At 48.8% G+C, this 15,733-nt stretch overlaps 1 protein-coding gene across 6 annotated transcripts in view; it reads left to right on the top strand.

Annotated features, from left to right (window-relative positions):
- The window catches only part of CASKIN1 (CASK interacting protein 1), a 1,401,469-nt gene that overhangs the window by 1,100,842 nt on the left and 284,894 nt on the right, over positions 1 to 15,733 (top strand). For all 6 annotated transcript variants that reach the window (XM_069647339.1, XM_069647342.1, XM_069647341.1 and 3 more), the window contains one exon: positions 13,107 to 13,201. In XM_069647339.1, coding sequence (XP_069503440.1) covers positions 13,107 to 13,201 — 95 coding nt within the window. The remainder of the gene's footprint in view (positions 1 to 13,106; positions 13,202 to 15,733) is intronic.

The following is a 15,733-nucleotide window of genomic DNA, read 5'->3' as shown; positions in this document are numbered from 1 at the left end:
GACTAGACACCAGTTAGAGCATTTGGCGTGAGAGCATGTGGCCGTAAGTGTGTGGTGTAAAAAGCATGGCCTGCGATAGTTTCATTTATATGTTTGGGAACCCTCCAGCTTGTTACAACCATATTACCTGATCATAATTAACCTGTGACTGCCACGCAGACCACATTTACAAGAATTCCTGAGATCTGGAAGCCAACAGGCTACCCAGATACTATCTTTCTACCATCACTTATGTTTTTCTCCTCCTGAAACACTCGTAGCGCTTGCTTTCATGACTAATTGCATCTCCTCCTATCCTCTGCCAGCTTGCAGGGTTTACCCACCAAGTGTTGGAAATTAGGATCACCAGCAAATGCCTGCCTGCCCTTTTCGAAAGAATCCTCCAATCTGCTGCAACAGGAGACCAGATCCTCGCAGTCCTCAATGCCGATTTAATTTCATGATTCCTCCAAATAGAATTCAAACTCTCCTCCATCAAAGTTTTCCAATGAAATTAAGTCTTGAGTCTGACAATCCCAACCACTACTGAGCCATAGCCAATGCTTTTAGTCCAGGCTGATCCGGAGGACAGCATGCATACAGCCACTGCAGTCTGCAGAAGCAAACCACATCCTGGCCTATGCTGGAGACAAAGGCCATGGCTGGCCACAGTGCCAGCAGAGCATCATCATGCGCAAGGCCCCGGATACACTACCCAAGGAAATGTCAGCCAATAGTATTTTGCCTGGATCGAGGAATCCTCTCACCGTCAGCCATGCAATGTCCTGTGGATTCCGCAGACAGGTGAAATGCACTCAGGCATAGTATCTGCATGGGCTGGTGCAGGTTTTGAAGGAAGGCAGCTGCCACAGGTCATGCCTCAGGCACCACACCTACGGGGCATGACCTGTAGACATGTTGCATCGGTACCACTTGATCTTTTTGCAGGGGTTATCTTTGATGATGTCACTGGTGATATCCACTCTTATGTCGCGTCTTAGGTAATACGCAGTGCATGGCTCAGGCAGAGTATGGTTGCTATGCTAACCAGAACTGTCATATTTTATTTTTTTCGAATTTTGCATTATAACCACAATGTCGTTTAAAGCAAAGCTTTTTTTCTGGGAATGGGAAAATAATATCTATGCCAATTATAACAACATCATAGATGTGTGCAAGCACAAACACACATGCAAATAATGTTGGTGCGTCCACATACATAAAATATTCGGTTTTGTTGTTCTATGTGGAACATATTTAAAGTCAAAAATCTAGAGACATAGCTCCCACTCTCTGGGTTACAAAACACATTTTGAACTGTTTAAAATTCCTCAAACGTGTTAAAGACATTCAGTGAAAATGAGATGCAAGTTGTCTCTCTCTGTTCCTCTGGCAATCACACTTCTCGTTATTTCTGCTTCAATTCCCTGTCAGCATCCTGTTTATGCATCTTCATTTATCACCGAGTATTGCCTATTGGGTTCATCAAGGTTCCTGTTTGTGACGTCATCATACCGGGTCCAGTTTTATGTTGTCATCGTACCTGGAGTGCTGTTTTAAGTTCTGCAGCTCACGTTACTTTAGATGGATGAAGTTCAAAGAACGTTCAAGATGATGCAAGGCCTCAAATTAAAAGCTTATGAGCAAGGGAAGAAAGCACTTGAACCTGTACAGTCCGCAGGGTAGGAAGGAGACTTTGAATTGATCAGTATGTTATGTTATTACGTCAGTAGGATTTGTACCAGACACCACTGCCATTTGCATGGTCTCCAGGTGCTTTGGTGGATCTTAAAGAGATGGGGGTCGGTTAGGCTAATGATGCGCAGAGACACTTGGCAGTCGGTGGTGTCAGGATGCATTGGACAGGACTGTGGGCATAAACACATCCTGACATGGAGGTTTGGTTTAGGGAATCAATGGATCAAGAAGGCTTGTCAATGTGCTGCGAAATTACCAAAAAGTAATACATATCTTTTCAAGGAACACTTGTGCCAGCACAATTTGAGACATTATGCACAGACATGACGTAGACTCGATTGACACTTCTTTTTTGTGTCTTTCTCCACTTAAACTAAGTGCATCCTACCCCCCAAACCCCCATGAGATTGGTGAACCCACTTTCCCCCTACAAAGAAATATATTCTGAAGCACATCCCTGCAACCAACCAACATGATTGTGATATCATTGTAAACAGTCCCTGCGTCAGCAATATAGTGAGCACAGCTGAAGGCCGTGCTCACAGGCCAGGGCCAAAGGCCCTGTTCAGGGGGCGAGACGGCTGTGGCCACGTAGTGGGTCCAAAAGAAAAATATTGGGGGAACATGTATAGTGGACACGGCCGAAGGCCATGGCTATTGGCCCGGTAGTGTTTTAAAATATACAGTGGGCATGGCTGAAGGGCGTGCTCACTGGTCAGGGACAAGAGGCCCTGGCTAGTGGGCCCATAAGACCTTAGCCACCTAGTAGGTCCAAAACAAACATATTGGGGGACCATGTACAGTGGACACGGCCAAAGGCCATGGCTTGTGGCCCAGTAGTGTTTTAAAATAAACAGTGGGCACACCCGAAGGCCGTTCTTACTGGCCAGAGCCAAATGCCCTGGCTAGTTGTCCCAAAACACATGTATGGTTGGCCGTGGCCACCTGGTGGGTCCAAAAGAACCGTATTGGGGGAACATGTAAAGTGGACACAGCCAAAGGCTAATGGCCCATAAAAAAAACGATGGTATAACAAAACCCTTGAAATTTATGGAAAAGACCTTAGTTAAGGTGCAAAGTTGCACAGATTTAACGAAACAAAACCCTTGAAATTTAGCGGATGTGTGATGTCATGACCAGCGTAACTCAGCGCATTTCCATTGCAAAGCCCATGTGCACCTACGTGTTATTAGAGAAAGGGGTTCAAAATGATATACAAAATGGCATTGGGGGTAATAGCATTATGGGGGATATCAATGACAGCATGCCGAGTTAAGCTGGTCATGTCTTCCAACATCCGGTGAATTTCAAGGGTTTTGTTGCATTAAATATGTGCAACTTAACTGCACCTTAACTAAGGTTATTTTCAGTGAATTTAAAGGGTTTTGTTATACCATCGTTTTTTTATGGCCATTAGCCTTCGGCCATGTCCACTGTACATGTTCCAATAGGTTTCTTTCAGACCCACTAGGTCCAATTTAAATTTAGCTGCAGCTTAACTGAGGTTCTTTCAGTGAATATAAATATAAATGGGCCCACCTTTTAAAACTAACAACCTACAGAAAATATTACCTGGAAAACAAAATCCCAATAGGAGACATGTGCTTTAATGACACTTTTATGTGGATAGTGAAATATTCCCTTGAAAACAAAATCCCAATACAAGACATATGCTTTGATGACACTTTTATGTGGTCTTGTGAGTAAGCGACAGCATTGGGAACATGACAACCTGGGTGAAATCCTGGTAGTCAAACACTTGAAATGCTTGCTGGTCTCAAAAATACCCAAGCTGGGTTTTGTCCGCCCTCTGAAAAAAGTGGGCGGACGTGGTCTACCCACATGTATCCTCTGCTTGCATGCTGAAAGACAGGACATGGCCATACCAAGGGAAAATAACCCCACCAGTCTTCTGGATTGCAGCCTCTCTTGCCACATCCTGGGCAAATACTCATGACTGACTTGCTCTCTCATCATTTCCCCTTGTCATCCCTGTGTTTGTCTCTCAACAATTCTCTATTTTATCAAGATGACTTGAAATGTGCACAGACCATAGTAAGGTAGACCCTAATAGAAATATGTTAAGCAAAAAGTGTAAAATTGTGGCATTATTCCCCCAATCTTGAATGGGTGATTATAAATACCAGAATGCAATTCAGCAGAAGGAAAAATGGCCTTTGGATTTGAAAATGTGCTTTCCATACTTAACTCTTAACAAAATGCAATGTGTGAAAAGGTTACCTGTTTGTGTTTCAATGTTTGACAAATGCAGGCCTCTTACATGATGTGGTGAAAATATTACACTCTACCAAAAAAACGTTTTTTGGTGTTAAATATGAACATCTGGAAATAAGGTAGTTAGGGAGGAGGTCGTAGATGTAGGCAGTTACCTGGTGCTTTATGTCTGCTTTTAGAATAAAAATGCATTTCTTAACATTGAAACCCTAAGAACGTCTTGTCCAAAACAATGGTCTCCCAATGAACCATCCCTTGTAAATCACTCCCACTTTAATTGCTCTGCTAGAAGAAAGGAAGTGATAAGCAGTCATAAAGTGGCCCGCAGCATCTGCCACTGGGAATGGGTATTTGTCTCTAGAGAGTCATTGGACTCGGAGCTGAAACCGTGGCCTCACACGACATACAGAAAAATGTGAGGTCGTACATGGAAGCAGCACAACCCCCCTTTCAAACAATAATACTTGGTATAGTCGAGGCAGACACTATTGCCTGCGAGCCCCCCTGATGGTGGGACCCTGGGCCACCAGACAGACTGCCTATGCCTCGGCCGGCCCTGCCTGCCTCATGCAGCCCTATCACTCCTACCCTTACGCCAACCAGTGTGATATTGCTTCTCTATCAATGTCACCCCTCATCCCCTACTACCTCTTCTAAACCCACCACTCCTCTTTCCACTCCCTATCTACCTTGCTCGCCACCTTCCCCTCTCACTGCACCATCCACCATTCCCCTCACTCTTACACTCTCATTTCCTACCCCTGCTGACCCTATTTTACAGGCTTATGGCACCCCCATGCCACGCACTGTTCTCCGTTATAAGGGGTGTGGAACATAGGAGAGAGGATGGAGAAGTGGGGGATGGGATGACATGAAGGCAGCGGAAGGAGCAGTCTTTTAAACATGACAGTATCCAATAATATTCATCAAGCATATACACATGTACAAGCTGCCATTTTCATACTTAAAGACATTACATTGCAAGGTATAAAGCAACTGTATTTTTGGAATTTATTTTTTGAGATTTAATTTTCAAACTCTGCTGTTTCAAATGTAAACTGATCACCTTTAATCGTTTGCTATCCACCGAAGGAAGAACCATTTCTCCAAAGCCACAATAAACACTAATAGCTGCTTTAGAAGTAGTGCACTAATGGTAATACATACAGTATTTATGAATAATGTATGTTTTTAACCACGATGCATTACCACCCAGGCGGAGTGAGCAGCCAATCAGGTTCTGTGGATCGCGGGCTGAAACTGCTAATCTCAACCCCCGTTCCGTGGAACCCGCAGGCTGCTTCCCCTGCCAAGCACCACTCATATTCTCACAATTCCTCCCACCGCCCCGTCTGCCTCACAAAATCCAGCAGCACACTGCTCCTCTCCCTGCCTCTCACTCCGCCACCTCCCAGCAAAGCCTTCCCACTCATCTCAGCCACACCCAACGCAGACAACCGAACCCTCATCAACTCTCTCTCCTCAACATACCTCTCACACGTAAGCAAAAAATGTCCCAGTCTCAGGCACCCCACACACCACACAGTCCCTCGACTCACGCTTCCCCACTCGAAACACAGTCATTCAGCCCCACATGCCCTATCCTCAACCGATTCAGCACCACCTGCTCCCCCCTCCTCCATTCCAGACTCCCCGCATCCACCTTCACCGACACTTTCCCACGGACACCAAACATCCACCTGCCCTTCACCCCACTCACCCACCTCTCTTGCCACTCATCCATAACCCGCCTCACCACCACAGCCTTCACCTCATCCACACTCAAAGGCAACCTCATATCAACCACTCCCCTCCTCATACCCTCACCCGCCGCCAGATCCACCAACTCAGTACCCAAAATGCCACTGTGACTAGGGACCCACGCCAACTCCAAATCCATCCCCCCACGCACACACCAATCAATCTTCCTCCTGATGTTCAAAATCACATCCTTCCTATCACCATCCCCTGCCACAATCGCCTGCATCCCACTCATTGAATCCGAAAACACCACCACCTTTTCAAACCCCAACTCGCACACCCTATCAATCGCCAACGCAATTGCCACCAGCTCAGCCGTACAAATCGACACGTCATTCGTCAGACGCCCCACCTTATACTCCCCAGTGTCTTCCAGATAAAACGCTATACCCACTCTCCCAGACACAGGATCCTTCTAACCGTCCGTGAACACCTTACATCCCTCCTTCCCTGCCACATATGCTTGACCCAAAGCCTTAATCTCACCCCGCAAACCCCACTTCTTCGACACCATTCTCGCCAACTCTAAACATACCTTCGGAGACCCCAACATCCACATCGGTAATCTCACCAAATCCATACCGGTCACTGCCAACAACTCGCCCACACCCCACTGCACCCCCTTCTCCCACATGTGAAACCCCAAAGTGCCCCCCTTCTTCCTCCACCGGTCCCTATAATAATCAAACCTCCAATTATACTGCAAACATTCACGTACCAGGTGAGCCACACTCTTCGCACTACACGTCACCCACCACCTCATATTCAACGCACCCCTCCTCAACCCCAATCTCCCCCACAAACACCTGAACCGCATTCACTGGAGAGGACCTCATCACTCCCGAACACACCCTCAATGCCCTCGCCTGCACCTTATCCAACCGCAGCTTCTGACTCGCCGTGAAACCCACTGCTACCTGACATCCAAAATCCAACACACTCAAAATCAACGCCTTATACAACATTCGCAAACACTTCTGCTGCGCACCCCACTCTTTCCAAGACACCGCTCGCAATAAATTCAACCTACGTTTACACTTATCCACCACAACATCCACCTGCAAATTCCAGTTCAACTTCCTATCCAATATCACCCCCAAATACCAGAACTCCTCCACGCTCTTCACCCTGACACCTTTCAAAACCAAGTCCAACTCCTGCTGCACCCTCTGAAAGGGGCCCCTAGGGGTCCCTTACGTCTATGGAAACAAGGCGAGTCACCACACACGATAGATACGCCAGACACAAGGTTGTATTCCCAAAGCTAGGGTTTATTGCAAAGCAAAAAGTCTCAGTTGGCCAACTCGGTCTCACGGCCCCGTGACGTGTATCTCAAGACCTCGAGGGACGCAAGAGAGTGAATTACGTACATTAGTTACATATATACAAAATGCATATCAAACAATCAGCTATGACATGTTTAACACCCCCCTTTATTGGGTTTCTTTGAACTTGGTGTGATGATGGACACTTTCGACAATTATGACACCTTCAAATATCTATTCTAGTAACAATATGCAATTTGTAAGTGCGGAGGCATCTTTCAGTTGTTGAACAGAACACAGTGCTTCTGTTCTTGGAAGCGAGTTACATACGGGGGAAGAGTCGTATTCCAGACCTTGCTTTCTATGAGGTGCTATTCGTGTCCTGGGAGCCGACACGCTCTAACAGGGCTCAGTAAAGGGGGGCCGTAAGAAGAGCATAATTCAAGCCTTTAGCTGCTTTATTCTAAACATATTCCACCATATAACAAGACTGGCTGGCAGCTGCGAAAATCATTAAATGCCCTGCAGCTCTGCTTCAAGGCTACATTCGGGAGGGAGCCGGGCATTCTTCCTGGCGCTGCCTACATTGTGTTTCAAGAAACTCTTGTTATCCTCGCCGCCCTGCAGCCTTGTCCTTTTACGTGCAGACAACAATGTTTTACAGTCGAGCAGTGTAAGCAGAAAATGTACTGCGAAGCAATAAGAACAGAAAGCAATGAGCAATGGTTAGAAAACAAAATGATGATTCTTGTTACATCAAAATGGCCGTTCATTGGCAAACTCGGAAACCTATATGTCTGTCATATCGTACATGAGACAGTTGGCCCACGGCCATCAAAATACGTTTGCCGTTACATATGAGAGGTATCCATTTTTCTAGACTGACACCTCCTCCTCGAAAAAACCATACTCACATTTTTATCCACAGACACCGAAAAGCCCCACTTCCCACACCACTCTTCCATACGCCCAATTGCAGCTTGCAGCCGACTCTGCACCAACAACAAACTCCGCCCTCTTACCCATACCACACCAACATCTGTGAAGAAATCCACCTGACACCCGACACCCGCCAAAGCTCGAATCAACCCATCCACCATCACATTAAACAACATCGAACTAATCACACTCCTCTGCGACGTCCCATTCTCCATCTTCCAAACCTCAGACAACACCCCCCTCACTCTCACCTGGAAGGTCATATCAGCCAAAAACGCCTTAATCCACTGAAACATCCTCCCCCTCACACCCATCCCCAACAAGCTCACCAACAACCCACTCCTCCACACCATGTCATACGCCTTCTCCAAATCCAAAAAGAACGCCCTCACCAACTCCCCCTCGCACAACGCCTCCTCCACACCAGTCACCAACCTCACTAACGGATCAGCCACCCACCGATTCCTCCTGAACCCACTCTGAAAATCACTCAAACACCCATTCGACTCCAAGTAAAACCCCAACCGCTCAGCCACAATCCGTCCCATAACCTTACACAGCACAACAGTCAGCGCAATCGGCCTATACGACCTACACTCTGTAGGGACCTTGCCACCCTTCAGAATCGCCACCACAAACGCTCTCTTCCACCACGCAGGCATAACCCCACTCACCCAGATCTCATTAAACAGTGCCAACACCTCCAATTTACATTCCACCGCCAACATCTCCAAAAACACATACATGACCCCATCCACCCTTGGACTAGACCACTTCCCCTTCCGAATCGCCCCATCCATGTCCACCATAGAAAACGGAACCTCATACTGCACCTCCCAAGGCCTAAAATCCGCCAACAACTCACGCACCTCCACCTCAACCACACCCATACCAAGCCTCACCGCCTCCGGATAGTTCCCCCTACTGTGCACCCCCGCAAAATACTCCCCCAACAAATTCGCCTTCTCCCCATCCTCACTGACCACCTTCACCCCTTTCAACAACACAGACATATCACCCTGCGGCCTCATCAACCCGAACATCCGCTTGAAATGCTTCCAAACCTCACCCACACCAGAATCACTCCCCAAGGACTGACAATAGCTCCTCCAATATCCACACTTCCTCCCTCTAATCACCCTCTGCACCATCGCCTTAGCCTTCTTATAAGCCACCAAATCCACCAACATACCCGTTCTCACTGCCCTGGCCCTAGCCTTCTTACACGCCGCCACAGCCCTCGTACATTCTACCGACCAACAAGGAACCTCAACCTTCCCTCCTCTTCCCTTCACTATCTCCGGAACTGCCGCCACTGACGCATATCTCAATCCCTGCACCAGGTGCTCATTCCATACATCCACCCCCCCAACCCTACCCCGAGGAACAATCAATTCTCGACACAACCCCTTATACAGCTCCCAATTAGCCTTCCTAAAATTCAACTGACTCCCAACCATCCGAGGTCTGACCCCTACCTCACCCCTCACAGTCACCAAAATGCCAGAATGAACGCTTCCCATATCTCCATCCACACGCACCTCCCACTCACATTCACCCGCAATCGATGCAGACACCCAGGTCAGATCCAAAAACAGTCGTCACATCCAACTGTGTACCCGAACCATCGTTCAGCAGAAACAGACCCAACTCATCCGCCATACCCTCCAATAATTCCCCATTCGCATCTGTCCGTTCACTACCCCACAACGTATTGGCACTGTTGAAATCACCACACAAAACGCAAGAACCCACATGTCCCCCAATCACTCCAGACAACACGTCCACCTCCACCACCTCACACGGATTTTAATAATTCAACACCAATACTTCCGACCCCCCTATCCGAATCCCCGCCCCGATTGCCTCCACCGCTCCATCCACCACAATCTCCCTCGCAACCAACCCCTTCCGAACTGCCAAAGCTACACCCCCCCCTCTCCCCACCACCCTATCGTTACGAAACAACTCAAAACCCGGAATCACAAACCTCAGATCACCCCTCAACCACGTCTCCTGAATACAAACCACATCAACACTCAATTCCCCACACACCACCGCTTTCAACTCCTGTCCATTCCTCAACAAACTCCTCGCGTTCCACTGCAAAATCCTCAAACCGACACTCCACTCTTCTTCCGCACTTTAGCAACCATCTTGAACACATCCGCTTCCAGCACATCCACAACACTCAAAAACCTCCTCCCTGCTTCCACCACACCTTTCGTTAGATCCGACACACTGACAGACAAATTCCCCTGAACCAGTTCCAGCACACTCACCACAAAACACATAAACTCAGTTTTCGGGAGAACCACCATATCCACGCCTTTCACCGTCCCCACCACATTCATCTTTCCAACAGCCTCACCCACCACCGGCTCACTCCCACACACCTCCCTCACCACCCGCACCGGTTTCACCTTTGCCACAGCCTCTGCATAAATCAAACCTTCCACTGCCCTCACCTGTACCAACTCTCTCACCACCCTGTGACTCTCACACCCCCTAAACGCAGTAGAATGGCCCCCCCACAATTCACACACTTCACCGGAGTCTCCATCTTGCATTCCTTGATATCGTGATCCCCACCACACCTCCCACAGTGCCTCTCATTCCTGCACACTCCCGCCACATGTCCAAACTGTTGAAACTTATAACACCTCAAAGGCAACACCACATTAACTTTCACACGGAACCTCTGAAATCCCAACACCACCTCTGCCCTCGCAAATCGCACCGCCACAGTCGTGGACACCACCTTCCCATGCTCATCCCTCCTCCCCAACCTCCACGCCTCCACCACCCCCACATCCGCCAGCTGCTCCTCCACCTCAGACAACTCCACAGACACCGGTACTCCATACAGCACCCCCTTACACGACACACCACTCTGGTCAAACACTCGCACCGCAAGCTTACCCAGACTATGCACCTCCAGAATTTTAGCCTTACTACCAGCATCCGTCCCTTCCACTAACAACCGACCCCAGCCACCACTAGCACCCGAGTGACATCCCCCACAGCCGCCTTCACCCACCCAGCAATCACAAACGGACTCTCCCCCTGAAATGTCTTCTCACGACTAACCCGCTTTAACACCACCTTCCACACACTGTCACACTGCATCTGCACCGCCCCAGACACACCGCTCCTTGAAATCCCCTGCTCCTCCAATGCTCTCATTTACTGGGCCCCCGACCCAGCGCTGCCCCGGTCCAGCCCCCACCATCATCTCTGTGTGCAGACCTGCTTCGGAGCCGCACCTCATCCCCCTTTTTCTCCCCCTTCACAGATGAAGATTGCACAGTCGCCGTCCTCCCCCTCTTCACCCCCTCCTCCACCCCACCTTCACCTCAACCTTCCCACTCCCCTTTGACATCCTCGCCACCTCTTCTATGCATATACACCCCCTGCACCCGCTCAGAGGCCACACTGCCTCCCCGAGCCCAGCACCCTCCACCCAGACACCGCTCCGCCCGAGTCCGCCTCTGCACCGCTCGTCAGCCCAGGTGACCTTTACGAAATTGTCAAGCTCCCATCTGAGAAACGGACCATAGCAACACCCCGCCTCCAAAGAGACCAAGCCGCGTTCACGACCCGCTGCAGCTTCTCACCGTCTCCCTTTGCCAGCCACCACGGAAATGGAAGAGGGGCTTCATAAGGAACTCCACCTTCTATCTCTGTGGCAGCCATCTTTGAACAGTATTTTCTGTGAATGAACGGGACTCTGTGATGCGTCCCATTCATTCATAGAAAAGACCCCACAATCAGAACCCTCGGTTACCGGATTGGCAACCCACGGTGCTAATGGTGTTAGTAACCAGTTTGAGTAACTTGTTAATCGCCCTTGCTTTTCTAAGTCCTTTAACTGGGGCTGTCGGGCCGCTGCTTCCTCCCCCCGTTATAGCCCATGGAATGGGTTACTAACGCCATATTCTTAAGGGTTTGTTACTGAAACCCTGTAACACTGCCTGCTTTTATGCGGGGCTAATTACCTCCACACAAATGCGTTAATGGTTGCAGTATGACCCATATGGTATTACCAATGGCGGTAACACCCCCCAACTCGAAACGAGGTCCTAAGAGACATCTGGAGTTTTTGAAAACATACTTTGAGAAGCCACTCTTAAATTTTTAAATGTAGGTGCAAACTAATACATTCTATATTCAAGCCTTTGCAGAACTCACAGGAATCTACCTCCAAGTAAGTATATACTGCTAAAAAGAATTGTTGGCATGGACAACATATTCTTTTTATTCTTTTTTTATATCGGATCCTTCTTTTATGCAGACTGTACACCTTATCCATCCCCTCGTTCGTCTGCCAGCATTCTATGGGGCAGAGCGAGGTTTAATATGTAAAGCCTCATAGGCCCTCACTGCTGCTTTTTAATCAATGTCAACATATTCTTGATAGGGCGGGCGAGTGTAAAATGCTCTGGCGCTGCCGCACCATGTTCCCCGTCCTCTACTTTACTATTACAAAACGCTGTCATTGGGTATGTTAGTAAAACTGGCTCATTGGAAGTGACCCAAAGAGTGCAGCTACCACAGTGCAGTTGTTGTAAAAGTAAGGGGCTGGTCCGAAAACGTGGCGTCCCGTGACACAGAACTGTATGGCTTCCACGGTAAATATAAAACCGAAATCAGCTTTAAGAAGCCAGAGAAGAGCAGTGCGGCCTGATTCCATGTTTGCATATTTAAAAGCTGTTGGGTTTGTGTTGATAACGCTCGGCATGAAAGCTATGTATCAAATAGCAATCCCCCACGAGATGGCAATTGTCTACACAGTGCAAAAAAAGTAAGCTTTCCAGCTAATTTGCATACCTATGATGCATTGCTGTGTGGCTCCGATGTCTGATCTAGATGTGAACTTCTAAGGCTATAGTACTGTTGTGATGTATGTATCTTTTTTGATGAAACGTCCTCAAATTATAATTAGAAGGGGTTTGGCTTGCTTTTATTAAACCCACCATGCTATTGACGGCGTTTGCAGCATCACAGGAGATGATGGGATCACAACAGCAAAGTAGAGGTAAGGAAATGCTGGTTCACCAAGAGCCTGCCTGTCGGTTTTTCCCAGGTGGAAGCTGGGTCCGTTGCAGGGAGAACCCGCTCCTCCTGGCTGGGGTGGCTGGTGAACTACCTTTGGATCTTTACCCCAGTGAAAGTCACAAGCTTTAATGGCATCCTTTTATCTTGTGTCATCTTTTATGTCAACTTCAGGGTCTTCACGGCCTCAGAGTGTCGGGAGCAGCCCATACATTGAGCAGCCCCATGGGGAGCAGGGGAAGAAACCAGAGGTGCTGTCGGAGGGGAAGGTAAGAACGCTACAAACATCAACCTACTGCCTTGACATAAATGTGTGTGCGATGTAACTCCTAGGACCACCCCAGGGTCATTAAAGGCAGAAACTGAAAAGTGTGTACTTGTTTGTGCAGTCTTTTTCCAAATGCCTCATTAATGTCATTCTACCCTATCCTATTCCTGCCTAACACTAACATTCTAGGGCTGACGACTGGCCCATTAATGAAAAAGATAAAAAGATTTGATGAGCAGGAGCTAAAAGCAGCTCCTGGGTATCAGTCATCACCCAGCAAGTTAGAGTTACCTCTGGGGAACGAGGAGCTAGCACACGGCGTTCCGCAAATGTAACTTCCATATGGGAGGCCACCAATAATTGTGTCCAACATATATTACCCTTAATTCATCTTCTGCATATGTCCTAATACTCCTTTATATATATTATTTAACACACAAGCGTAATGTTGCATAGGTATGTTTGTATGTCACTTGGTCTTGCGAATCAAACGTAGCTCCTGGGAGAAGTTGGTGTCAAACTAATTGGTCTTGTCTGTTGCTAAAACGCAAGGAGATTACCCTAATTTATGTGCATTTAAAAGTGCATTCCATTTGTGAATTCGGGGAGGCTCTTTTAATAGTGCCAGGCTATTATGCAAGTCTATGCAAAAAGGACGAGCATACTCGTCCGTGGCACTTAAGGCATTTGAATGCGTGCATCTTGGACTGTGCCTTTTTTTGGTTCAAGTGACGCGCATCTTACTTGCGCCCAAAAAGGTTCCTTTTTTTGGCACAAGTGACGCGCATCTCACCTGCGCCCAAAAAGTTTTGAGAATCTGGCTCATAGCATTATTTATTTAACTGATTTATTGTGTTCATATAAGAACAGTAAAAGGCATTCGAATATATTAATGTTATGCATTTAAAATGACATAAAATGTGGTTAAACAATTAATGAAAAACAACTGCATTTTCCAACCTCTAAATATTGATCACCACCAATAAATTCAGCAAACACAATGAAAGAAATAATGACACTTGATTAATGCGGTTGAACCAAGCCGGCAACACAATAGTTTAGAAAGCTATAAAGTTTAATAGAGTCTTAGACATCTAATAACCAATGACGAAGCCATAAAATAGTAATTATACTTCGAGGGGATTGGGTCCTCCGACGTATTCCATATCTATGACAGGTAATGTCCACAGCTGTGCTGCCTCGGAAAATCTTTGGCGTCTGCGTCCTGCGTCGATGACGTTGATGTGCCGTCCCCGAGGACCTCCTCCGACGGCCGACATCACCCGATGTGATAAGTAGGACGCACGACGCCCATAGCCTCAGTTCCGTTTTTTCCGCGAACATGTTCGCTTCGTGAATCTCGGTACACCTCAACTCTTTGGAGTTTGCTGTTTTCGATTCTCGGTTCGTTGAACCTGTTCGGTTGTTTGTGAAGACCTGTTCGTGGCGATGTCTACTTCTTCTTCGACCCCGCATCCGGGCTTCAAGAAATGCGGGGACTGTGGATACAAGATGTCGGTCACCGACTCGCACAACGCCAGCCTCTGGTGCCTCGGGGAGGCCCACGATACGGACGACTGTGTCAACTGCCAATCGCTCACGGCAAAGGCCTTGCGGGAACGCAAGAAGAAGCTGTCGGTAGGCCGGGTGTCTAAGCCCCGGAAGTCGAGGTCTGCGGGGGTTTCGACGGATGACCCGAGGGGCGACTCTCCGTGTCATCGTCGGAAGTCCAGTGGGTCTCCTTCCAGGAGTCGGTCTCGCCACTCCTCCGCCTCTTCGAGGCATTCCCGGAAGCGCCGGCATCGGTCGCCTTCCCCGTCCTCTTCCCTGTCGGCGGGTCGCTTATCCCTCCATGCAAGCGACACCGGAGGAATGGGCTTCCTTCGGGAAGCAGATGCTAGCGATTCTTGAGTGGGGTCGGTCGGCACCGGTCGAGAGACACCGCTCGTACGCCTTCGGGCTCGGGTGGTCGGCACGGCTCGCGGGAGAGGTCCCGCTCGGACAAGGGTAGCCGTTCTCGCCATGCCCGTTCCAGGTCCCGGTCCTCGACGCGCTCGAGACCGCGTGATCCTGTGCCGTCTTCGAAGAAGAGGTCGACGCCTGTGGCGCCGAGGTCCTCGACGATTTCTTTCGAGGCTCCGCCTCCGAGGGGGTTGTCGACGCCATCGGCGCCTAGGTCGTCGAGAGACACGCTCGGAGCTCCGGCTTCGAGGCCTGTGTCGACACCGCCGATGCTTGCGGCGCTGCAGCTGACGTCAACGCCGATTCCCTCGACGTCGACGCCTTTTCTGTCGACGCCGGCGCCGACTCATTCGGCGCCCTCAACGCCTTTCGAGGCGGTGGTGTCGGAGGGGCACCGTGGCACGAGATTAGCCCCTAGGAAGGCTCTGGCTAAAGTCAGGCACTGCTTTGGTCCCCGGGGGTCTTCCTCTCCCCGCCTGGAGTACATTTCAGAGGGTGATGAAGGCTCTGATGACGGCTTGGTTCCGGTTACGGTTCCAGATGAGCTTATCTCGGGCCATAGCCAGTTTGA

This window comes from Ambystoma mexicanum, chromosome 2q (genome assembly GCF_040938575.1).
Source record: "Ambystoma mexicanum isolate Mex_15411 chromosome 2q, UKY_AmexF1_1, whole genome shotgun sequence".
NCBI classification, from domain to species: domain Eukaryota; kingdom Metazoa; phylum Chordata; class Amphibia; order Caudata; family Ambystomatidae; genus Ambystoma; species Ambystoma mexicanum.
Note: the sequence above shows the minus strand (reverse complement) of the source record. Positions and strands in the feature narration are given on the sequence as shown.